This window comes from Delphinus delphis, chromosome 11 (genome assembly GCF_949987515.2).
Source record: "Delphinus delphis chromosome 11, mDelDel1.2, whole genome shotgun sequence".
Taxonomy (NCBI): Eukaryota; Metazoa; Chordata; class Mammalia; order Artiodactyla; family Delphinidae; genus Delphinus; species Delphinus delphis.
The window spans coordinates 17,378,283-17,403,354 of record NC_082693.1 but is presented as its reverse complement, the minus strand read 5'-3'; the positions used below and the strand labels follow the sequence as shown (position 1 = coordinate 17,403,354).

Genomic DNA, 25,072 nt, shown 5'->3' with positions numbered 1-25,072 from the left:
TTTTGAGATCATGAACTGTATAAATTTACAGTATGAAACAAGGGAAAAATAAATCATTTTAATGTAAAACCCTTTAAATGTAAAATACTTAATAAGTTCATATAACTATCTTAAGCTCTTTATGCCTTGCCATAACTAGTTGTATTTTTTTCTTTTGACACAACTGTCTTTTGATAACAATGTTATTATACTGAATATTTTACTAAATAAAAAAGGAATAAGGTATCCATACAAATAATATTAGCAAGTATGCTACGCCTCTATTTAAGTAAAATAAAACTGTAAGCTGCTTGAAACCACAGCCCTACTTTGACATTTCACAGAGAATGGCTCTGGTATATTAACCAGACCACACTGTTGACTAAGTAGATAACAACGTAGTTAAATTTGCTCCAAATCTAAATCACAAATGCATGTGTCTTAAGTTTAAAAACACAGAAATGAATACTTAAGACTTAAGTGGTCAGTTCTGTGTTAGGAAAAAAATATATCTATAAATAAATGATTTGAACTGATTTCATCTTTAGAATTTTATTTATTTTTAAAATCTTCGTATTTCTGTATTTTTAACTTCAGATGGTCATCTTTAAATCAGTGCAGTCAATTTACTTTATTGGCATGTGACTTTTTTGTCTTATTTGGAACTCGATGTAGCTCTTGAAATGCCCTTTTTAGTCAAAATAATCTTCTATATCAATATTTGGATCTAGTAGATCTTCTCCATATGCTGAAAGATTCATCTGGTTTAAAATTAAGTTTTCAAATGTTTCTTCTAAATCAGTTTCACCAATTAAGACCGCTCCCATCATTCGCCCATTCTGCAGGACGGCTTTGATGTACTCTTGTCCTTTGGTACACCTCAGTATTAATTCATGGTCTAAACCTAAGCCCTGTGCATTGTATTTTCCCAGCAATACAACCTATATAGAGAAAGACAAAACAGTTATTTTAATGACTATGAAAAAGAAACATAATATGCAGTTATTTTGTGTTTTCCTAGAATGGCAAATCTAGTCACGAACATTTACAGCTAAAAGTGCCATTCGGAGGAGCCCAAAGAAAACACTTGCATGGCATGCATTTACTCTACAGATGACACTACCATACAACCTGTATGAACATTAAAAATACCTAGCGAATATACAAATATGTAGGAGGTAGACTACATTAGCCGTGAGTCACAATTTAAAGATTTAGTAAGAAGCTGAATTTGATCTTTCATGGGCAAATTGTTTAGTCTCCCTGAACCGTATGTATATATTTGTACGCGTTTCTCCTTATCGGTAAATTAGGAGGAAAAATCCTGCCTCAGAGTGATGTAAAGAGGATTAAATAAGATAATATGTAGGGGGAAGTACCTGCTCATTCTTGAGTATGAACAGCTGTCAGTTCTCTTCAAAAAGGAGGAGTGAATTGCAACTAAAACTCAGAAATGCACCAACAGGGAACAAATCTGGAGGAGATTTCCCCCCCAACCCCCAGAACTATAAAATAATATAGTGAGAAGGTAGGTAATGATTATCAGATGATTAGTGATTAAGCCCAGCAATAATAACCAGGTATAAATTTGCAAGAAATGAGGAAATTTGTCATTTTTTGTAAAGTGATTAAAGCCATATAAGTTTATTCATGTGAGAAAATCAGATGATCATAATTAGTTACAAAACTAACAAGCAGGGGCTTCCCTGGTGGTGCAGTGGCTGAGAGTCCGCCTGCCGATGCAGGGGACACGGGTTCGTGCCCCGGTCCGGGAGGATCCCACATGCCGCAGAGCGGCTAGGCCTGTGAGCCATGGCCGCTGAGCCTGTGCTCCGCAATGGGAGAGGCCGCAACAGTGAGAGGGCCGCGTACCGCAAAAAAAAAAACCACAAAAAACTAACGAGCAGAAAAGGCACTAATCTGCTTATCTATCTTACCTTGTAGTTAAAAAATTTTGTTACATGAGCGAAAAGTTCAAAGCTGAAATCCATGTCAGTAGACTCGCCTGCACTAGCTGCGGCCATGCACTTTGCTGCATACCATCCCATCTGTCTAGCCTGGGTCCACAGCCTCATCTGAAATAAAAAAAAAGGTTATGCAATTTAACTTTTTATTATCATCATTTGAAAAATGTTATCACCTTAACCTAGTAAAATTCCTTAAAGGGGTTCAATGCTTGACAGTCCTTGAGAACAGTTAGATCTTGCTAGTTAGGTAATTGATTGAATCATCTTTGCCACAGAAGCAATCAGCAGTCCACACTAACCAACTGATTCTGGTGTTGGTCATTCTTATACCTCATGTGTGGTAACGAATGTCTTTTTGTATGCAAAAAATAATAACCATACTCATGGATATGAGCTTTAAGCATTTCTCGTAGAAGTGATAGTTTTTTTAAAAAAAATTCAGTCTCCTCTCTAAACAAGGTTGGGTCTGATGAAGTAAGAGGCAGCTTACGGTAAGGGAGCAGAGTAAACTGAGCACAGTAACAACTAGAGAACGGCCAACAGAAGTGGCCTGCGATATTACACTGCTGCACTGTTACCTAATGTATTCTAGCCTCTGAGTCCCTTTAGTTTGTGTCTCGGACTATATAAAACAAATGAATTAGTGTACTTACTGCTTCTGCAAATTAAGAGATGAAGTTTTATTAGATTCACTCAAAGTAAGAAACCCCTGTTTATTTTTGGACCTTCCTGTATCAGAGTATGAGGCACATGAAGGATATAATAATATACATATTCCCTAGATTCAACCCTTAGAGGGCTGAGATGTTAAAAAAAAAAAAAAAAAAAATCCCATGAACTCCAATTCCGAATTGAGTTTGGGACAGATATGCCGTAAAAACAACACTGGATGTCATTGTAGAGAAAACTAAAAAACAAGCTAGTTTGAAGCATTTTAGAATTATGGCTGAAATCACTGTCTTGTTGATGCTATCTCTGATGTATGTTAAAACATACTAAATAACAAAGCTGCTGCTTAGAATACATCTGGTTCTCCCACTACTTCACACTCCACAGTTACTTCACACTCCACAGTTAATCTGAATAAACATGCCTACCTGTGGAGCTGGTCTTCCACCAAGATAAGCGTTGACTGGTTCTTTCATCTGTTAACATCTACCTCTGTCTCTACTCCTACTAAAACAACCCCACCTCTGGCCGCTGAGTATCTTCCTCCAGCACTTCTGCTCCACCATTACAAGGCAGGCAACACTGTCGGGGCAGGAGGAGGTCTAGATCCAGTTAGAAGGGGTTGTTAGGCTGAGGAATTCTGCTTACTATGGGAACAGTCTTTCAGTAATAATTCCCACAGGAATAAGGTCATCAGAAGATACAGAATGTACGGTTTATAATCTCAGTTTGCTACTTTTTCATCCAAAGCTGTGCTGTCCCAAATCATAGTCACTAGCCACATGACTATTTAATTAAAAGTAAAATTAAAATTCAGTTCCTCAGTCACATTAGCCACATTTCAAATGCTTAGTACACACATCGCTAGTGGCTACCTGACTGGACACTGCCGAAATATAGAGTATTTCTGTCATCACAGAAAGTTCCACTGGACACCGCTGATAAGCATCTGAGCATGAAAAACAAAGTAACAATCATAATTCTTTTTAAATTAAAAGACATCCCAGTCTATTCCATCACTATATAATCACTTACCAAAAGGGAAAAATTCTAGTGTTCTTTTTGTTTGTTGTTTTTGTGACAAAAAAACTCTATGATAGCTTCCCACTTAAAGTAGAAAAGTTGGAAAACCAGAAAGCTGGATATGCAGGTAGCAGTTCCTTTATTTTCAGATGGAATCTCTGATAAAAACCTGTGACCACCTATGCCAGCTTACCTGCTGCCAGACTGGGCTGGGCTGCCAGGAGGCCGTGCAGATGTCACCTGCAGCATAGATGTCAGGAAGGGACGTGTGCATGTGATCATCCACCTTCAGGCCACCGTCTTTTGCTACATCAAACTAAACAATGTTCCTCATAAGCATATGAGGTAAGAAAAAGAAACGTGACTTTTTCATTCCAAAGTAAAAGAGCAAGTCAAATTCTACACATTGATATGCTGATCTTTAATGAGAAAAGTTGGCTAAACTGCCAAGTTTAGACAACTAAGCTGAATTTCCAGGCACTCAAATTCCTACTAAGACGAACCCATGAAATTCTTAGAACTTCAAATTCTTAAAATTCTTAGAACATCAAAAATTGCCAATAACCATATGATGACCCCACCCATAGTTACAAAAATATTCCTTAGTTTTTGTAAACTTCAGATGCTAAAAAGCAAAAAATACAAGCTGGCTTCTCTAAAAGAATCACTTTTAAGAATTCATAGGAGGTATCAGTTTCTTACCAACGTTTAGATAAATTGTGCATTATGTCCCCTTAATAATGACACTTAGGCTGGGATGTTAACTGCTTAAGGACTTGAAGCAGTAAAAAAAAATATTGCAAATCAAGACATGAATATAAACTAAACTGTTTTCAGTCATCTTAAATTACAGTTCTGTGCCAAAACAATGAACAATTATTCATGCTTGAGAATTAGAGATCTTCATAAACAATACTTTAAAAGTGTTCACAGTGGGACAAAAATTTTCATCTTACATTGTTGCCACAGAGAAAAGGTTCTGTATTTGGTGTAACTCCTGTAGCACTGACAATGAAATCGCAGCCATATATCTTTTCATTGGTCAATTCCACATACACAGGCCATATCTCTTAAAATAAAAAAAAAAATTATTCTCAAGTGTAATCACCACCGTCTATAACATTATGTGAATATAATGACTAGAAGAAAGAAAGAAAGAAAGAAAAAGGCAGGAGATGACTTTAAAACAACACCTCTTAATATTTATAGGTACATCTGCTAAAACAATTTTTAATGTCATCAGTGCCATCTTCTTATTTTGGGTATAATCGCAAAACTATGGCAGGCATTCTAAACATTTTCCCTTCAAATTTAGACATAGAAATTCTAACAAAGTAAATTTAAATTGATAATACTTTATAAATTATTTCTTTAAAAATCTTTATTAATAGATTATACTCCATTGAGAGTTTAGTCTAACTAGGTTACTCACTTTTCAATGTTTTCCCTTATTATTCACATTCAAACTCTAACACTCTCTTTTCCTATGAAAAAATTCAAAGAATTCAGAGCAGTGGGATATCCCATACAGTAGGTTTGGGTGAGTGTATTTCTGAGTAATTCTCACAGGAATGTAGAATAGGAATTTTAAGAGATCTGTGCCTTAGTTTCAAATTTATAGATTTCATTCTGTTTGATTTTGAGGGTGTCACTTCACCTTTGCGAGTATCAGATTTTTTTTAGTTTTTATGTTTTGTCTTGATTCACAAGATATTCTGATTAACTCATCGCGTTATGATGGTCAAAACATAATGAGCCCTACATAAGATGTTACGCTTTCTACAATTTATTAGAAAATGTAAAGAGTAGGTAGTGAAAACAAAATGATTTATGTTATTAAATTATCGTTTTATTTTTACTTTTCACATTTAAGTTTTATATGGAAATATGAAGCTGTTTTCTAAATATAATAAAGCAATATTAAGTTGTCTTCTTTTAAAATGTGTTTTTTTTTTCTTATTTCATCACTTACCTTTGTCAGCTATAACTAACTGATTATGATGGTCTCTTGGAAAAGTCAAGGACTTTTTCTTAGAAATTCTAAATTCTTCCTGAAGATAGATGTTCTTTACTTCACACATAGTTTCAATGTGAATTTTATGAGAAAACTAAAATAAAAGAAGTACTGGTCACTATAATACTTCTAGAAAGAATGATCTGGGTTACTGACAATGAAGAAAAAATTTATAATACACTTATAAAAACATACAGAAAAAATAATTCTTGTAGTATAAAAGAAAACACACTGAATGCCCACAAGCATGGCTCTCAGTTTCTGTTGGAAAGAAATAAGCAGAAACTCAGTCAGTACTTAGAGAGATCTAGTAGTTGAATTGGCAGGTAGCACCAAGGGCATACTTTTTACTATGAGCTTCCCTGATAATTACACGTATATTTCTTTTAAATTACAACCGTTACAGACTAAAAAAAAAAAGTTGATATATCCCAGATTGTTATATTCCAGAATTTTAGTAAAATGCCAGTTAGGTAGGAGATACTCAATAAATGTTCACTGAACTAAACTGAAGTTCCCAGGTTAAGAATACCATTAATCTTAGGACCTGAAGGTGCAGGAATAAATTACTTTGTGTAATTTCCATCACAAAAATTAGATACACTGTGAAGCCAGCCCCCTTCCAACCTACTGAAGGCTGAAAAGGTATCATACACAGTAATAAGGACTGCATGTTTCTTGCAATATTTAAATATCATAGCCTTTTAACAGCTATTAAAAAACTAAAATATCTAGTAAATAAAATGAGTAAAAGCAAGTCATCTGCTTATGCAATTAGGATATTAAATGTGTATTTTATTTAGAATCTATCTAATAACCTTTAAAATATTATACTACATCTAAAGTGACCTTTGAGAAAAGATTAATTTAAAATAGGACAGGTGTATTCACTAACGTCTCTGTATGGAGATCACTGTCTCTGGAGAGTTCAATGGGGCCAAGTGGCACTGAAGCCCTTTCCTAGAACCATGGAGTTTAAGGAAAGTGACCTAGCAATTCTTTGACTATAGGCTTATAACCAGTCTTTAACAAACAGTTCAAGAATTTAAAATTGCATTTAGATACGTTTAAACAGTATATGAAAACATACCTCTTTTGTTCCTTTAAGATCCAACCCTTCATGCCAATCAGGTCCCAAGGCACTGCCTGTATTACCAGCATTAGCTTTGGTTTGTGCTTCCTTTTTCCTTCCTGAAGGGATAAACTCAATTCAAAATCCAAATGATATAAAAACTGCCAGGCAGAGAATTACGTTTTTGTTCAGAAGTTTTTAGGCAATATAATAATTTTCACACATACATTCATACAGCAGGACTAAACTTATCTATATTAATCATTTTAATCATAATTTTAATATTTTGTGATGTAGAGCTATAAAATGGGTAATCTTTCAATCGAGTTGTGTATAAACACTCAGAAGTGTTTTATGGATGTTATATACACTGGTTAATATGAAAGGTAAGAAAATTAGACATCAAATTTTGAAAATTTTGTCAATTTTTAGTACCCCCAAAACTTACAAAATTCTTGCTCAATTTTATAAGCCAAAAGTTTTAAAAAATAAAAAAGCTCTTTTAAACTAAAAAAAACTGCATTTGTTTTTAAACTCACTGCGTTTTTAATAAAATTACCTTAGGTTTTGTCCAACTGGAGCATCTGTCCGCAAAGATGCAGATGGGCTGGTTTACTTAATTTACTTTAAATTGCCAGTTTTAGTTATACATATTTTTCATATAAAATACATCATACACATATATACACATATATAAATATATTTCTTATAAATATTTTATACATATATATAAATAAAATCTTAAATATCACATAAGGAAATAGAAATAAATATCTATATTCCTATCCCCAAATAAAATATTTTTGCTAAATTTTCTTATAGCCTTTTTCTATATGGTTAAAAAAATAAAGTTTCATCTGTGAATGAATGAGCTAGATGCTATATTTACCTTCAGTTGTATATCTTGTTCTTTTTTGTGCAATTTTAGCCTCTGGTTTTTCAGCAATGAGCTTTGAAGTCAAGAATTCAGCCGCTCCTACATCGAAGAAAGTATTCCCAATAGCTTTATCTTTAATGGCCCAAATTACTTCACAGCCTTCAATTTCATACCTAAAGGAATATGAAAGTTAGTTGGAAGAAAAACTCTTTGTATCTACAAATAACAGTTATCTCTTAAGGCAAATGTAAATAAACTATTTTAAGGCAAACTGAGAAAGAATGATTATAAAGAGGAATGTAACACTTTTTCAGGATAATACGTGCTAAGTAGAATAATACAAGAAATGTAACCAGTTTACTGAAAAAACGTGACAAATATATGTACTGAATATCAGGTAAAATTTCATTACAATGAACATCACTTCAGAGTGTTCAATTTCTACAGGATAGTTATATGAATGTCCGCCAGGGTTCCCAGGAGTGAGCAGTGCCTTGCTTATTACCTAGTTATAGAGTAATCAGTAATGAACGGATAGATGTTAATAGATGTTATATAGCTACAATATTGAGAACAGTTGACTTCTTTGCTAACAAATATTTTATGTATTCAAAGCACATTATGGAAGGACACAGAAAAAGGAGCAAATGAGAGACAGAAACTAAAATCTTAACTTTGTTATAACAGAATAATTACCCTGCAGTGAATTCCCTTCACCTCAGAAATTTCCAAGCCATCTAGCCAAAGAAAGATCCAGTTCACAGAAAAATGAAGGATCTTAGAGGAAGAAAGGAATGGCCAAGGAAGCCACCTTCCATTACCGTTCAGGAGGTAGCCAGAGCTCCTGAGCACCTGCAGTTTTATCTCTAGGTTTGGACACGGAGAATGTAATTTTCTTAATATTCATTCCACAAGGTCCCTGAAGTTCATTATAATTTATCTGCTATTACTACTTGTTTTGGTACAAATGAATTGGGACAATCCTGGACACACAGTATATATGGTCATTCTAACTACACTAGGATTTTATTTGAAATTACAATGGTAGTAAGAGTGTATTAGTGTTATTAATTTTTAACATTGATTTATGGTAAAAAGTACTACCATCTTTATATCTCAGACTGATGTAAGTTAGGTTATATGACTTTTTGAGGCTGATCAATAAGCAGGTGATAAAAGAAAGAAGGCTTAGTACATCTGACTTCAGATCACCTGATGTTCATGCTTTCTGGCATATGGTAAAGGAGTCCCTTGCTTTCTCCAATGGGCCTTTATTTTTCCTCCTCTCCTATGCCAGCAGAGTATTTATAGTTACTAAATGTCAGATTATCTGGAGAACATTTTATCTTAACACTGCTCAGGTCATACAGCATTGCTGATGAGCAGAAAGCAGAATACACACACATTTGGTGATAAATTTTATGTCAATTTACAGATAGGCACACAGTTACCATGAAATGATTTCCTTAATTTTTATAAACTAGAAATTTCTGTAATTACCTTTTTTTTTGTATTTTAAAGTAGTACAGCAACATAACACATATCAGAATAGCTTAAAATACTGATGCTAGACCAGCGAGCCGTATTTACTCTAAGTAGTCACCACAAGTGACTCCTGGGTGTGCCGTACCTCACGAGACACCCTCTAATCCTCTTACCCTATGAACTTGTCCTCAGATGCGTAAGCATGAAGGTATCATCACCCATAGGGGAAATACTGCTTTCATTTTTAAAACCACTTTTAAAAAACAGAAGTATTAAATTTTGTGAAATTATGAAAAACTATGTTTGAAAAACAAAGGATTAACCTACATTTGGAAAGAAGAGATAATAACTGAAATAAAAGTATACTGAAGAAATCAACATTAGCCTCAGTGGGACACGGGGGCTATTAAAAAGCAGAAAGAGTCTGGATATGTCATTTTTCATCAAGAGAAGACAAAGTCCTAATCATTCAGTAAACCTAAACCGAGAGAATAACACTATATGGGAGCTTTCTTAAACTACCAGAGTTTACTGAATATAAAATTATGTGTTTTATATCCAAGTATGTGGTCTTTAATCTCCGACCTAAAGAAAGTGAGGAATAGGATTAAATGTTGTGAAACTCTGAACATTTTTGAATGAGAAAGCTTTTCAATGTGAATAATAGTAATAATAATAATAATAGTATTAAGTTATACTTTTGGTGATAACTGATGGAGAAAATCTGTCACGTGTACATAAGGATTTGAAGCCCCTCTTACAATAAATCTATGCCTCCCTCCTCTTGGCCCAGTTTGGTCTTGACTCCCTAGTTTTTTCTCTGCATTTTTCCATACAATGCCTCAAACTTCATAATTAAAACAATGACTGCCACACCTAGTACTCAGGCAATCCAACAACTCTTACAGGTTTCCACTGGGATTCATCATCCTCTAAAAAGGAGGGGCAAAAACCTAGTCTCAGAGTTGGAATGAATGAAAGTGAGAAAAGACAGGGCTTTGGCAGATTGCTTATTTTGATATAAATTTGTCCTCTTTGTAGTCAGACCCAACTTTCTGGCCTGAAAAATATCTAGACTATTCCATGTCAGCCATCTGCTGAAAGATAAAATCACAAAGAAAGTGAATCAATGCTCTGTAGACCACAGCAGGTCCTCAATGTTTTCCAAACTTGAAGTATCATCTTAAGATGACAGTATTTCACATTAAGGTGTTCACAATCCCCAACTTCCAAAAACCAAGAGCTAGGAGTACCACATACCCTGAAATAGAACTCACAAACACTTGCGTTTCATCGGCCAGACAGGTACCATACATGAGTGAAGCAGGATGGGTATAAGCAATAAAAAGTCGCGGGGACTATCACCAGAAACCTCTAAAGGTGTACACGTTTTCAATTGTTTTTCAGTACAGTACGTGCTTATAAGAACACATGTATGGGTCAAATCTAGACAGTCATCAGTGTCAGACCCTTTGAGACCTAAAGCATTCCCGAAATTCCTATGTTTTATAAGGTCAATTTTGCAACTATGAATTCCATGAAAGCTAAAAAAATAAAGTGGATTTTTCCCCTTGAAAATGTATGAAAAACAATTATATTTATCTTTGATTTTAGGATAACAAGATGTCTTCTAGTCTGTCAATTAATCACATGTATCACAGAGCAATTCTTACATAATATTCAAATACAGGTACTTACACTAATTCAAGTGCAATACCACCATTTCCTATGATCATTATTCTCTTAGCTTTTGTAAGCTGTTTCTGAAATTCCTGTATCAAAAAGAAAATGAAAAGAGTGTTTTGTAATAGTGGGTAATGCCTGAAGCAACAGGCTTCACTGATAATAAACCTCACTTTCCCACTCTGCCAGGATACACCATCCCAATTAATATAATAAATGCTCCCTCCATGTTTCACCCCAAACTGCCTTTATAGCAAGGCCTCTTCCTGACTTTCCTTGCCTTTTATGTCACTACATTCAGAATTGCAGCAAGAGCCTGTCTTTAGTTTACCACATTCCCAACTACTTGACCAAATCAATTACCAACATGACATTGATCTAGACCCTGGAAACAGGATTCTTCCTTTCCTTCTAGTCCCTCAATTGACACTTTCCTTGCAGTTACTCAGCACTTGGAACTTGCAGGAACGAGAAGCACGGCAGCACAGTGGTTAAGGGCACAGATCTAGAGTCCCTGGCTCTAGCAGTTACTAACCAGGTGACCTTGGGCAAACTGCTTAACCTCTCTGCACCTCAGGTTCCCCAACTATAAATGGAAATAAGAGGTGAGTATATCTCAAGGTCTCTATAAGTATTAAGATGATAGAGATAAAGCTGTTGGGAGTAGGAAGCACAAAATGTCTAATATTTATTTTAAAATGTTATTACGTTATAAGACAGCAAATTGATGCCTCCACTTCCCATCCCTCCCTCCCTCCCCCCAAAAAAGATCACAATGAACTTGGAGAGAAAAAAAAATACCAGGAGTCATTCTTATGGTACTTTCTAAAGTACAGAATAGTCCCATTGCTTCAAGATGACATTTGAATAGCTAAATTCCACCTCCTACTATGTCAGGTCACCATTTCTATTAATGGACCCCAAAACTTATTGTAATGTACAATACATAACCACTGAATTGACTTCTTTAAATTTTACAAGAAAAAACCTGAAGTTAATTCTACTTTGTCCTTCACTGAACACAGTAGGTAATTAAAGACCTGTAAAGAGCAGTGGACAGGGAGATGAATGTCCTGAGTTTAGATTATACTTCTGATAATAACTACTTTAGTATAGCTAAATTTCTTAGTCTCTCCATCTCAGCTGCCTCTGTAGAGTGGGAGTAATGACTGTCACACAGGATTATCATGAGGATTCAGTGAATTCATATGTGTAGAGGGCCTCGCTGTAACACAGTTATGAATTCAATCTTTGATAATATGAACTTAAAATGTTTACAAGAACATAATCCAGTTCTTCTAATATTGTCTAAATTCCTAATTATTTAAGAAGAAAATACTACCAGTTTTCAAGACTATAAAATCTTACTATGTAAATGTACAATTACCACTTCATGGGACAGAACAACAACAATGAGCTTGAGGTAAGACAATAGTATTGTGACTAGAAAACAAGAAGGTTTTTGGCAGTAAGGGTCAATGAACCCTGAAATAAATTACCAAAAGAAGTTGTACAAGGTTCTGAAGATAGAATTTCACCTTACTGGGATAGTTTATCACTGTTCTTGAGCAGAACAACAAACAAGTGTCTTTTTCAGTTCTAGGATTCTGTCATGATTCTGTATGACAAAGATCTTCTGAATACTAACTAATTTCTTTGCTGAGAAGTAAATTTTGGACATGCTTTATCTTTTGAGAAAAAGATCATTACGTCATTTAGGATGCAAATCACATACTCCCGATCAGAGTAAAATAATGAATGTGTATGCAATGTAAGTTGTAACCTTCAGCATAGACATTACTTCTGGGATATCACATAATGGAAAGAACATGAATTAAAAAACAAGATAAATTATCCACTAAAACTAAACTCAAATTGGCAGTAATAAAACATTATAACTACGTTCTGGTTTATGAGTCATGAAACCTTTCTTCTGCTGCTACAGTTTAGGAATTGACATTATAAGTGGAACACTTTGATTCAAATGTAGAAAAAGTCTAAGAAACCTTCATGTTTCTTCCCCATGACCCAATGTCAAAATGTTACCTGAGCACTGTCTGTATCACGGATTCCTAACACATAAGGATTTCCTTCACATATCAACTTTGGTTTAGCTCCAGCACACAAACAGAGCTTCTTATAAATATGCTGATTGCCATCTTCAGTTAAAATGCACTGTAAAACCATAGAGCAACAAAGAGGAGAGGGGGAACATTTATACACAGGTACAACTGCACTTTAAACATTCAATAAGACAAAAGCAAAAAATATATGAAGGTTGCCTCTTGGTGGCCCTCAATACTTTGTTACAGCAATGACAAAGCTAACTAAGCATGAGAATGCATTCTCTAATCCAGTGATTCCTAATCACTTTAGAAGCATGAACCATTTAAAAAATCTGATGAAAATTAGTCCTTCTCCCATGGGAAAAAAAGGTACCCACAAAATTTTGGATAAAACCAAGGGAATCTCATGTTTGGAAAGGTATGTTGACCTTAGATTAGAAATTTAGAAAATTTCAAATTGAGCATTCTGATGAACATTTCCTTGATGAACATTCTGCTCTCAATGAGAAGATACTATAAGAAGATCTAGTGATTCTAATCATATCAGACCTTAATGTCTGTTATGGGTACAGGGGAGTAGTGAATGGTAGAAGAGGTCACAATATATCTTCTTAATCTGAAAAATCAGAAGTGCTAAAAAACAGTATTTATATTCTTAAGTACAAATAATCACTTTACCAGCAAACTTCATGCTGTTTGGGGATTATGTTTTCATATAAGTGAAAAACATGTTAACCTTAAATCCTAGCATGTACTGGCTTTAAAGTAAATTTATATTAATTTTGAATTAATGAATTTAGATGAATCTAAAAATACATATCAGAGATCCATTGTTTTTGTTCCTTAATATTGAATGAATATCTACACAAAAGTAGAAGCATTTAGAAAGCAGGTATACATAAGCATGTGCTACTATGAGAGACGTCAGACTTTGCTGGAATGGTTTTGAAGGTTAACCTTGTGCCATGTGTCTGATTTATAAAACTTGCCAAATAGCATTTACATACCCACTGAAATATTTGTTACCCATTCTAACTCTTCAGCTACATAACAAATACATAAAACCAATAAACCAACACAGTATAATCATACAGAAATGTTACACAAGTCTTCCTTTAGATAATTTGGTTAGAATTTTAACTAATAGAAGTTAGTTATAGGCACTGACCAAATTTAAAAAATTATTTGCATTTAGCTACTATAAAAGAAACACAAAAACTTTTCATTGGCTACTGTTAAATTTTTGGAAGTAGAGACGAAGGTAAAACACATCGTTTCTAATTCACTAAAGAATACAAAGGATGGATGACAGAATGCAGACATGTATGTTATGTAGGACACTTTTCAAATGAAACGTGTGGCACTCTGATTCACTCAAATGCCCTAATATATAAGTTCCCTCACAATTCATTAGTATACTTTTGAGCCTACCTCAGTGAGCAGATTCACTGACATGGGTGTTTCATGGAACAAGTACTACCACTACAAGTATTAGGAAATAACTGCGGTGTTTGGATTCAGATTTGCAATATTTTTCTCATAAAACTCAGTACTTTTTCTTACTTTTTTTTTTCCTGTCAAGTTATTTGTTTCAAATGTGACATGTATGCTTTCTCCCTAAGGGAAAACTCAAATGTTAGCTGCTTTAGAGAAACAACTACAAACCCTACTTCCTATCTTGCCTAAAGCTCATCTGAAGGTACTGTTAATCATGTGACACTGAGACTTCCTGACATCTGAGACTGAGGTACTGCCTTTCCTGAGACTGTCTTCGTTTGGGCCTTATATCATTTTGGACTATTACAAGCACCTTCTAATTTGGTTGTTGGCTACTGGCCACCTGCTCTATCCCAGTTCATCCTTGACACTGCTGTCAGATCCATCTTCCTAAAAGAGTATTTTAGCACTCCTGGCTCCACTTAGAATCTCTTTACTATTTTTTCCACTGATTATAAAATAAACTCAATATTAACATGACATAAAAAGCTCTTCACAATCTTATTTACTTATTTCTCTGGGCTAGTCGGCCAATCTCCTTTACTTATCCACACCCCAACCCCTTTGACAGTCTCACTCTTCCACATGCCCCTTTCCTTTCTCTGGGTCTCTGAACCCATAACGTAATCTCTTCTTCCTGGAATGTCCTTTTCCACCTGGAGAACTCAATTCACCCATCTTTAAAACATAGCTCAAATATTACTCAATCTGGGAGTCTTTCTGAATACCTACCATCAGAGCTTTGATAATATTTCAACAACTGTTTTCTTCTATGGGCATACATTAAACGTACGCATGGCTGTACTCCCTATGACACTGAGAGCTACCGGGAGTAGGTTCCTGCTATCACTGCTACTGTATCCCAGTACTTATTAACACAGTGCCCAAAACACAGTGAACACTATATAAATGTTAATGCTAATTTAAAATGTAAAACCTAAAATGCCAGGCTAAGCTAATTATATGACCCAATAAACTCAAAAAAAGTGTAAGTTTTTGTAATACTAATAGAAATCAATGTCACTGAAATTTATAAGCTAGAGACCTGGAAGGTGGTGGAACAGGTGGGGGTCAAAGGAAGGCAGGCAAAACCTCACCAAGATTTAACAATGGCAAATGTCATTAAGAAAAAACCCCTCTTACATGTTCTTTGCTGTTCAGTTGCTTTACTCCAGATTCTATAACCTTAATGTTGGGAAAGCGATTTCCTAACATGGTACTTGGTTGTTCTTCAACATCAAATTCTTCCAACACTTTAGAAACCTGTATTAGATAAAAGAAATAAAAATGTATACTTAAAAATTTTTTTCCTTTCAAGAATTAAAAAAAAAACTTTCATTTCTTTTTATACACTATTTATTTCATATTCATAAAACAAGAAAGTCTGCCAACTGCACTATATACAGTGAAAAGAGGGCCAGACTCTTGCATTTTAAGACCTAAATTCAAATACTAGTCCTACCACTCTTGGGCAACTCAGAAAGTCACTGAGCCTCAGCTTCCTGGCCTGGAAAATTAGGGCTAACACTACTTACTTCTGTATAGTGTAATCAAACAGCTTATCTATTTCTTTATCCTTGTAGCTCTCTCTCTCCATTTACTAGCTAACCTTATTGTGATCTAGTCTTTGGACTCTTCTTTCCTCTTCTCCAAAGTCATCAGCATCCTCTTGGACTTACCTTCCATCCTATCCCACTAGGACTCCATTGTGGATCATTTACTTCAAATGATGTGCCATGGATCTGGGGAAGGATTTTCCCCAAATCCTTCCTTGCTCTCTTATCCTTAACCATTAATTACCCTGAAAACGCCCAAGCACAGACCAAATTACTTGCTTTCTCTAGTCCTATACCCAGTCTGCTATAGAAGTACCACACACCTTTCAGACTGGTATTTGGCCTTAAACACTGCATGGAAATGCTACTGCATGGCTATAGCAGTTCTCAAACATTTTAGTCTCAAGACCCCTTCACACCCTTACCAATGATTGAGGACCCCGATGAGCTTTTGTTTTTTTGAGTTACACTTAGCAATATTTGCTGCATTAGCAATTAAAACTGAGAAATTTAAGTATTTCTTAATTCACTTAAAAGTAACAACAATAAAAACATGTTACACTGATATAACATACCTTTAATGAAAAATATTTTTTTCTAAAACAAAACAAATTAAGTGAGAATAACAGCCCTGTTTTACATTTTTGCAAATTTCTTTAATATCTGGCTTAACAGAAGATAGCTGCATATCTGCTTCTGCATTCAAACTGCTTCTACCTTTAAACCACTGCAACGTTGTTTTGGTTGAAGTATCAACACATGAAGAGAGTTCAGTCTCGCACAGATATGCAGCCCTTTCAGATAATTGTACATTCTTCTTGATGCCACACTAAAACTCAACAAGTGATGGTTTCTTAAAGATAGATGAAATGTAGAATTTGAAACCATATCAAGAACTTTTCATACTGTGACTGTGAAATCCATTAGTTTATCCTGCACTTTGAGTGGATCTTGGAACATCACACATCAGTCGTTTGGACAATACTGGTTCATTAAGTTAACAGAGATCTTCCAAATACTGACACATTTCATATCAATAAATATAAAAAACCACATTCATTATTATCAACAATTTCATGAGAAAAGTCTAAGTACTATAAGGCTCACAGTGAAGAATGAGTTTTCCAAAAATCTAATTTTTGCTTGAAAGCTCTCGTTTTGTCATAATGGCAACAAGTACCATCAGTTGTTTTCTTAAAGTGACAGGCTCACTTCATTCATTTTCCAAACATGAATAGCCAGTTTGTCAGCTGTTCTTTCAAGTAAAATTGATGTTCCATGAAAACAGTAGCTAGTTCATCTTCAACTCAGCAATTGCACAACTGCTTTTCCTTGAGACAACGTTGTACTCGTTGTATGCCGAAGAGCTTTATGCATACATCGCATTGCATCATACAGAATATTAAAAAGATGTGTACTCGGGAGTCAAGATTTAATAAAACTAACATGTTTTCTTACTGGCTTTTATTTTTTTCACTAACTGTGTGGCAGTGAAGAACAAAATGGCTACCAATGTAAGTAGCCACCACTGCTTTTATACCATCAGTGCAAATGTCAACATAGTGAGAAGAGCAATAACATCTTAGTAACATATTCCATTCCGTCAGTGACTTTTTCAAACTTTCACCATTCTAATATTCCCTGAACTTACTCTATCCTCTTTATTCTCAGTAAATCACCTTACTTCTAGGCATGAAGAGACCACTAAGAACTCTGACTACTTCTTTCCCACTACCTAGACATTTCTTTGCTAGTGTCCACCCTTCCCTGACCCATTCCCACTATTTCAGAGTCAATCGATTGCTCTGCGCTCCATATCCCATCGCCTCTCACCTTCTCAGGACTCCTTCCTTGTTATATATTCCTTGCTCTCCTTCATCTTCAGGCTTCCCCACTGGTTTCTTTTTTTTTTTTTTGTGGTACGTGGGCCTCTCACTGTTGTGGCCTCTCCCGTTGTGGAGCACAGGTTCTGGACGCCCAGGCTCAGCGGCCATGGCTCACAGGCCCAGCCGCTCCGCGGCATGTGGGATCCTCCCGGACCGGGGCACGAACCCGTGTCCCCTGCATCGGCAGGTGGACTCTCAACCACTGTGCCACCAGGGAAGCCCACCCACTGGTTTCTTAATCTCAACAGGTGAACAGGCTCAAGTGTTTCCCACCGTAAAAGAATAAAACTCAACTTAACGCTAGACCTTATGTCCTCTTTTTGCTGCCACTCTATCTTTTCTACCTTTGCAGCCAAATTTTTCAAGAGAGAAAAGTTTATGCTAACCGTCACTTTAGAATTTCCTCCCATTAATTTCTCAAAACAGTATAAACTGTCTCAAAGTCACCAATGATTTATACTAGAAATAGCTACTTTAGAGCCATCATCTTACCTGACCATTCCCCAGGATCTGACACAACTGACCACTCCTCTTAGTTGAAACTTTTGCCTTCCTGGCTTTAGGGTTACTGCTCTTTCACAGTTTTCCTCTTAGATCTAAGCCTAAGAAGAAGGATGGCCATTTTTAAGTTCTCCTTTCTCTCTGACCTCCGCTTAGTGTTCCAAGGACACCACCACTGGGCCCATCTTCTTCTCCCGGCATGTGTCCTTCCTGAGAAAGTGCAAGCCAGGCCTGTAGCTTCAACTGACACTGAGACAATGGTGAATACTAAATTACCGTCTCCAGCCCAGTCTTTTCACTTGCTCTAAATGCTCCAGCAGTTTGGCATATCTAAATTTAGATAAAGTGCAATTTCGCATCATGGCACACAAGCCCGTCACCATCTGGCCCCTGCCTACTGGTTCAGACTCACACTCCACACGCCAGCAGTGAACTGGTCCCTGTTGGGGCATGTTTCATAGCTACACATTTTCATGACCTTGGCACATGCCTACCTCCACTCGCTCTCTTACAAACACTGGAAAACTTATTTCAAGTCTCAGTTTCAATGCAACTTCCAATGTAAAGGCTTCCTTGATTCGCAAAGGCAGGCTTTGGCACTCCTTTACAATGTTTTCTATGTATAAAAATAAATATGCATGTATTGGAATATTACCTCAGTTTTTTTGCCTCTATCAGGATAATGATCATATTGTATGACAACTATTTCTTGCATATCTGTTGTCCCAGTAGAAAGTGATCATTCTGAGAAATTGACCATGAGGGCCCTACAGCCAAAGTGCCTGGTTTCAAAACCTGACTTTATGCACCTCAGAAAGTTACTTAACCTCACTGTGGCCCATTTACCTCACCTGTAACATGGGGATAATATAACAACCTACTTCACAGGGCTAAGAATTAAATACATTAATATATTTAAAACATTTAGAAGTATAGCATAATAAGTACTCCATAAATGTGAATTATTATTATTATTAATCCTTTTTCTCCTTTAAAAATTACACAAGTCATGAATATGTGCTCTTTTTAACACTAAACAAATAAACAATACATAATAAAGATTAAATATTAAAATCCTTCTTTACCGCTCTTCAAATCTCACTTTCCCCTTACCCCAGGGATAACCACTAATGACTTTTTGACGTATGTTCTATACTTTTAATCTCTATAGCCTGGGTGCCTAGCACACTGGTTGGTAAATAATCTAGATGCTCAATAAATGATAACAAGAATGCAATTTCTGACTTCTAAACACTAAGAATAACTGACATTTGCAATATTTATTTTAATTCACTTTCACATAGATTAGTACATCTTAAGCTCACAATCTTGTTAAGCAAGGAAGATATTATCCTAATGATGCAACTCAGGTACAGAGATTTGCCAAGGTTACATAGCCAGTAAATAAGAGTTAGGCCTAGAACCCAAGTTCTTTTCCTTCTATTGTACAACACTTAAAAAAAAAAAAGATTGGCAAAAACTAAACTCAGGTCTTACAACTCTGGGATCATTACACCAAATTAAGTCTTCTGTAAAGACATTAGAAGACTCAGCTATACATCTCTCTATCATGTATGTACTCTTAGCCGTAATTGAATATATACTTTTTTCTTTTAGAAATTAAGAGCCATAATTTGTTCTCTGGTTCTCCCAATCCCATAGTTCTTTTGGCTGTACCAAAGGTTCTAAGATATCTTACATATCTCTAGGCAGGTTATAAAGAGCAACATATGGCACTAAATTAACCTTGGTCTTAGGGGCTTATGTAAATCTTAGGGGTTTATATATGAGAATGGGGTAGGTTAACTGTATATTGATCTCTTCCCTGGGAGACAATATATAAAGAACTTTTATAAAACATACTTCAAAATTGGAAAGGTGTGTTTGTGGGAGATGGGTAAGGAGAAGGTTGCTTTTCCTCTTTAACATCAAGTCTCTAACCTTTACATGAATAAATAATAAATCTTAGACAAAAGGCTGAAAGGAAAAAAAGATACAATCTATTATCAGAGTATTATAAGGGAAAACTTCTAATGAATCAAAGACTATGTTAATAGTCTTCATTGCAGTGTGGGAAGAAAAGATTTATGTTTTTCATCTTTTTATTCACTTATTTTTTGCATAGGCATTATAATATTCACAATTGTAGCACTGTAGTACATGTATATAATTTATAAATATAATATTAAAATACGAGCTCAAAAGTTTTTAACAGGTGAGGTACCGGATCAGAAATGTTTGGAGACCACTTTTCTTTGATACTATGACCCAAACGTTCTCAGACTCCTATTATAATGTTATAAAGTGTGTAAAATAAACTCACAAACTACAAACTGTTCTGAGATGCTTATGACACATCTGAAACATTAATTATCTGCAAGTGTAAACTTGGCTCAAAAGCACTTTTCTTCTGACTCGTAAACACACAAACATATATACACACACATTTACAATAAAGATACACAAGTATATTTGCATAAAGATACACATGTATATGTGTGTAACATCTTTCCTCAAAAGATAAATTTTCTGAAAAGTAATTCTGAGTGGGACAGAAAAGATGGGAGAGAAGAAGAGAAAACTAGAAATTCAGTACCATTCCAGGTGCTTTTGGTATTCAACCTGAACAATTTTAAACTTTGTGCTATGATTTTAAAATGAGTATCAAAAGAACATTTGTCATTTTAAACAATTAAAATACTACAATTACACTAACTGCTATTTGAGTGATTGTATTTTTTAAAGAGTAATACTAAGAAAGTTATATAAAGGTTCTTACCTGCTTGAAATTTGTAACTGCTTTAATAACAGGAGAAGCTGTGATCAGGAGAATATCTTCTGATGGAAAGTGAATTGCCAACTTATTAAAAAAACAAGTAGGAAAAATATGATAAATAACTAAGCATTAGTACATATGGCATGGTGGGGTGAGACAGGGATAATGCAATTTTAATAATGTTATTAACTTAGGAAACTAAAAACTCACTGTTCTTCCTCTAAAGGTCTTGGTCATATTTATGGGGTAGTGGTGAGTAATGTCCCCCTCTCATATTGTTAAAATGAAAAATACATTTACACTAAACTCAACAATTATCATGCAGAGGATGAGAAAAAACTATCTTCTTAATTAACAGTTAAACCAACTTCTATTTATTATAAAATAATAATTTCAATTGCCTTTAGTAGAATGAAATTAAGCAAAGCTTCAATAAAACATTTAAAAGCTTAGCACCTTTCCCAAGTACTTCTATAATATTTGACAATATTATCACTCTCTCCATCTTGCTTTCCTCTGTATATTCTGTAATTTATTTCCCCACTTTCTGTTTCCACTATTATGCTACTAAAATCACCTTGAAGTTAGCCTTCCAGTTTCATATTAACCAGCTTCCCCTGCTCCAAACACATTGTAACTAATCATCTTTCAAAATTTTTCATTTGATCATATTACTACACTGCTCAAAATCATTTGAGTACTTATATAAGTCTTTGTTAAATTCTTAGCACGATTTATAAAATCCTTTATGATCAGGTCTCTACCGCTTTCTGGCTTCATCTCTGGTCATCTTCCCCAAGCAGCAAAGCTTAAACCATACGCTTTAAGCTTTGCTGCTTCCAGATGGTGCCACGCTTTTCCACCTGAGATTACACTGTTGCCTCCCTTTGGAAAGTCTGTCTTTTCTTGTCTACTTGGTAAACTTTTTACTCATTCCTCTATATAGGCATAACTCAGAGATATTGTGGGTTCGGTTCCAGACCACTGCAATAAAATGAATATCTCGATGAAGTGAGTTGCATGAAACTTTTGGTTTTCAAGTGCATATAAAAGTTATGTTTAGGGACTTCCCTGGTGGTGCAGTGGTTAAGAATCCGCCTGCCAATGCAGTGGACACGGGTTGGCCTGGTCCAGGAAGATCCCACATGCCACGGAGCAACTAAGCGCATACAACAGAACTACTGAGTCTGCGCTCTAGAGCCTGTGAGCCACAACTACTGAGCCCACGTGCCTAGAGCCCATGCTCCGCAGCAAAGACAAGCCACTGCAATGAGAAGACCACGCACTGCAACAAAGAGTGGCCCCTGCTCGCCGCAACTAGAGAAAGCCCGCACGCAGCAACGAAGACCCAACGCAGCCAAAAATAAATAAATAAAAGTTATGTTCACACTACAGTTGCCAATATTAAGTGTGCAAAAAACAAGTGTTCTTAAAAAATGTAATGCCTTAATTAAAAAATACTTTACTGCTAAAAAATGCTAACCATCCTCTGAACCTTCAGCGAGTGCTAATCTTTTTGCAATAGTAACATCAAAGATCATTGAGCACAGATCACCATAACAAATAGAATAATAATTTAAGAGCTTGAAATACTGCGAGAATTATCAAAATAGGACACAGAGACACGAAGTGAACAAATGCTGTTGGAAAAATGGTGCCAATAAGGCTTGCTAGAGAGGGTTGCCGCAAACCTTCAATATGTAAACAATGCAATATATTCAAAGTACAATAAATTGAAGGGCAATAAAATGAGGTATGCCTGTACTAAGACAAAAGGACAACTCCCTTAATAAAGGATACTTTTTTCCTAATCCACTCCTTACCAACTCCACAGGTACCCCTAAGGTAGTGAACACATCGATGAAATGACTTACTCACTTACTTTTACTTATTTATTTATTTACATGACTCACTAGGCTGTGAGTCTCTAAAAAGGAGGTACCATACTCTGTTTGTATTAGTCTGATCAGCCCTTAGTACAGTGCCTGGATTATAGGTGTTTACTCAGAGAATAAATGAAAACTACACATCCAAAGATTAAAAGTTAAGTGATGTCATAAGAATATTACATCTGTTTACTGTTTACCAACAGAATAATGCAGTCCCTTTTGGAATACATGTACATGTATATACATGGTCTGATTATTCACTATAAATCAGAAAAGCATATCCTCACTGCATTTAATCCCTTGCCGGTTGTTTTTAAAAATATTACTAGATATGATAGCTCTTCTATCTTGGGAGTCCAAAGTATAGGAAACTTACGTAAGGGTTTCTTTACCATTCAGTTACGATGCACTAAGGACTTGGGCAGCCGTGCGGAAGCGGGATTCAATCAGCTAATTAAGAAAGGGGGCTGAATTTTCCGACCAAGGACTTATTAGTCGTAACCCCCCCCCCTCCTCCCCATCGGCTTTGACATTACTAGGACCAGAGCCGGGTTCAGTCCGCTTTGCGTTTCCCCTAATAACTTGCTCGCCATCGCTCCTGCCTGAGGCGGAAGCGAAGCCTGCGAGGTACTAAGCACATCACCTGGGGCCACGACACAGTCTCTAATATCTGGGAGCAAGAAGGAGTGAGAGGGGTAAAAGGAAGCGGCTAAAGAGCGACCTGGAAAAAAACCAGGAAAGGCTGGCGGGGAAGGAGCCTCAAGCGCCACCGCCTCCGGGATGGAGGAGAGGCGGAGCCGCCTGCGCGCCCCCTTACCTGCTCCGCACAGGTGACACCCGCGATGCCACCCCCGACCACCACGAACTTCCCCGCAGTCGGGGTCGAGCACGCCGCCTCCATGCTCTCGAACTTCCAGCGGTTTTAGGACTACAGTGCGGAAGCCGGAAAAGTTTACAGGCCGGGAGAGGGAGTGGCGCGGGGAGGCCCCTTTCGGCGCCTGCCCCTGAGAATCCGAGCTACGGGTGCCCGGGAACTCACACTTAGTCTCTTCGCGCTTCTCCGAGCTAAGGGTACCCGGGAGCTCATAATTAGTCTCTTCGCGTATCGGCCGGGGCTACGTTTCCTAAAGCGCAGAGGCGGCTTGGCAATTCCGGGGTTTTGCGTTACTATCGCCACAGCTGAATGTAGTTTTTCCACGAAAATTTGATAAAGATAAGACAAAAACCAAAGTAAAGTAGATGGGTTGTCAAAAGAGGCTTGGCAGGTTGTCTAAAAACAGACCAGTGTTCTCACGGGGCAGACCGTTCTTAGAATAAATGAAGCTCTCACTGTTCGTTCCTGCGGGAAATTAAACACAGCCTCAGCTCTTACACTGTTCCTGGTAGAAGGAACGTAATCCTTCCCTACCCTTAACCTAGCAAGGTAAGATTTTATATTTTGGAAGCACATTCTTCATAGACACATTAATCAAGACAAAAGCAATACTACTATTGTTTTCTAAGAAGTTATTTCCATTTACAATTTTGACCTCAGCAAAAAGTTCCCATAGTATATAGACTTGCCATTTTGTCAAAATAAAAGAGTGTTCTTCCCCAATTTTCAGTAAATAGCAGCATGTGTAAAGACTGAATTAAATATTACCAATCTAATTTTTTAAAACTATATTTACCATATTCGTATTATTACAGTATTCACCATTTAATTGTTTTACTATTTACTATTACCTTTGCTGTCTCATATAATATTTCCCCTGGGGGTTGTATTATAAAATTAAGAAGATACTATTTCTCTAAATGGCTCACTCAAAAACTGGCAGTTATCAATCCCCCTTTAATTCTTTAAAACTCTGGAAATAACCAGCCTATATAAACGAGAAAACCTAACACATCTAATTACAGATATTTACTGATAGCTCTAATAATTATTGAGTTTTGATTTACTAAGTTAAATAGTAGGCGCTTTAATAAGTGATTCTAAGTCCAATTACTCTCTCAGGCAAGCAAGCAAAGCATTTCTAGCAAGAGGAAATTGGACTTTAAACCCATATAGATCTAGTCTTGTTTACTTCTCTTGCTTCTTTTTTTTCACACGATCTCCCTCATCTCACTGTGCTCTAGCTAGGTTGAACCAC

The 25,072-nt window shown here is 36.1% G+C and overlaps 1 protein-coding gene across 3 annotated transcripts; it reads right to left on the bottom strand.

The window, feature by feature from the left end:
• Positions 1–367: 367 nt before the first annotated feature.
• PYROXD1 (pyridine nucleotide-disulphide oxidoreductase domain 1) lies at positions 368–23,914 on the bottom strand. 3 transcript variants are annotated; one of them, XM_060024412.1, is made up of 13 exons: positions 23,758–23,914; positions 21,055–21,135; positions 20,139–20,216; positions 15,476–15,595; positions 12,816–12,944; positions 10,785–10,858; positions 7,614–7,774; positions 6,743–6,843; positions 5,611–5,746; positions 4,595–4,707; positions 3,832–3,954; positions 1,917–2,054; positions 368–920 (listed from the first exon to the last, which is right to left on the bottom strand). In XM_060024412.1, exons 1-13 carry the CDS (start codon positions 23,839–23,841, stop codon positions 672–674), a joined length of 1,587 nt encoding a protein of 528 aa, XP_059880395.1. In that variant the 5' UTR covers positions 23,842–23,914; the 3' UTR covers positions 368–671. The 3 variants fall into 3 exon arrangements, with proteins under 3 accessions (XP_059880395.1, XP_059880392.1, XP_059880393.1); XM_060024409.1 differs by lacking the exon at positions 20,139–20,216; XM_060024410.2 differs by lacking the exons at positions 20,139–20,216; positions 21,055–21,135; positions 23,758–23,914 and adding an exon at positions 18,267–18,829.
• Positions 23,915–25,072: the final 1,158 nt, after the last annotated feature.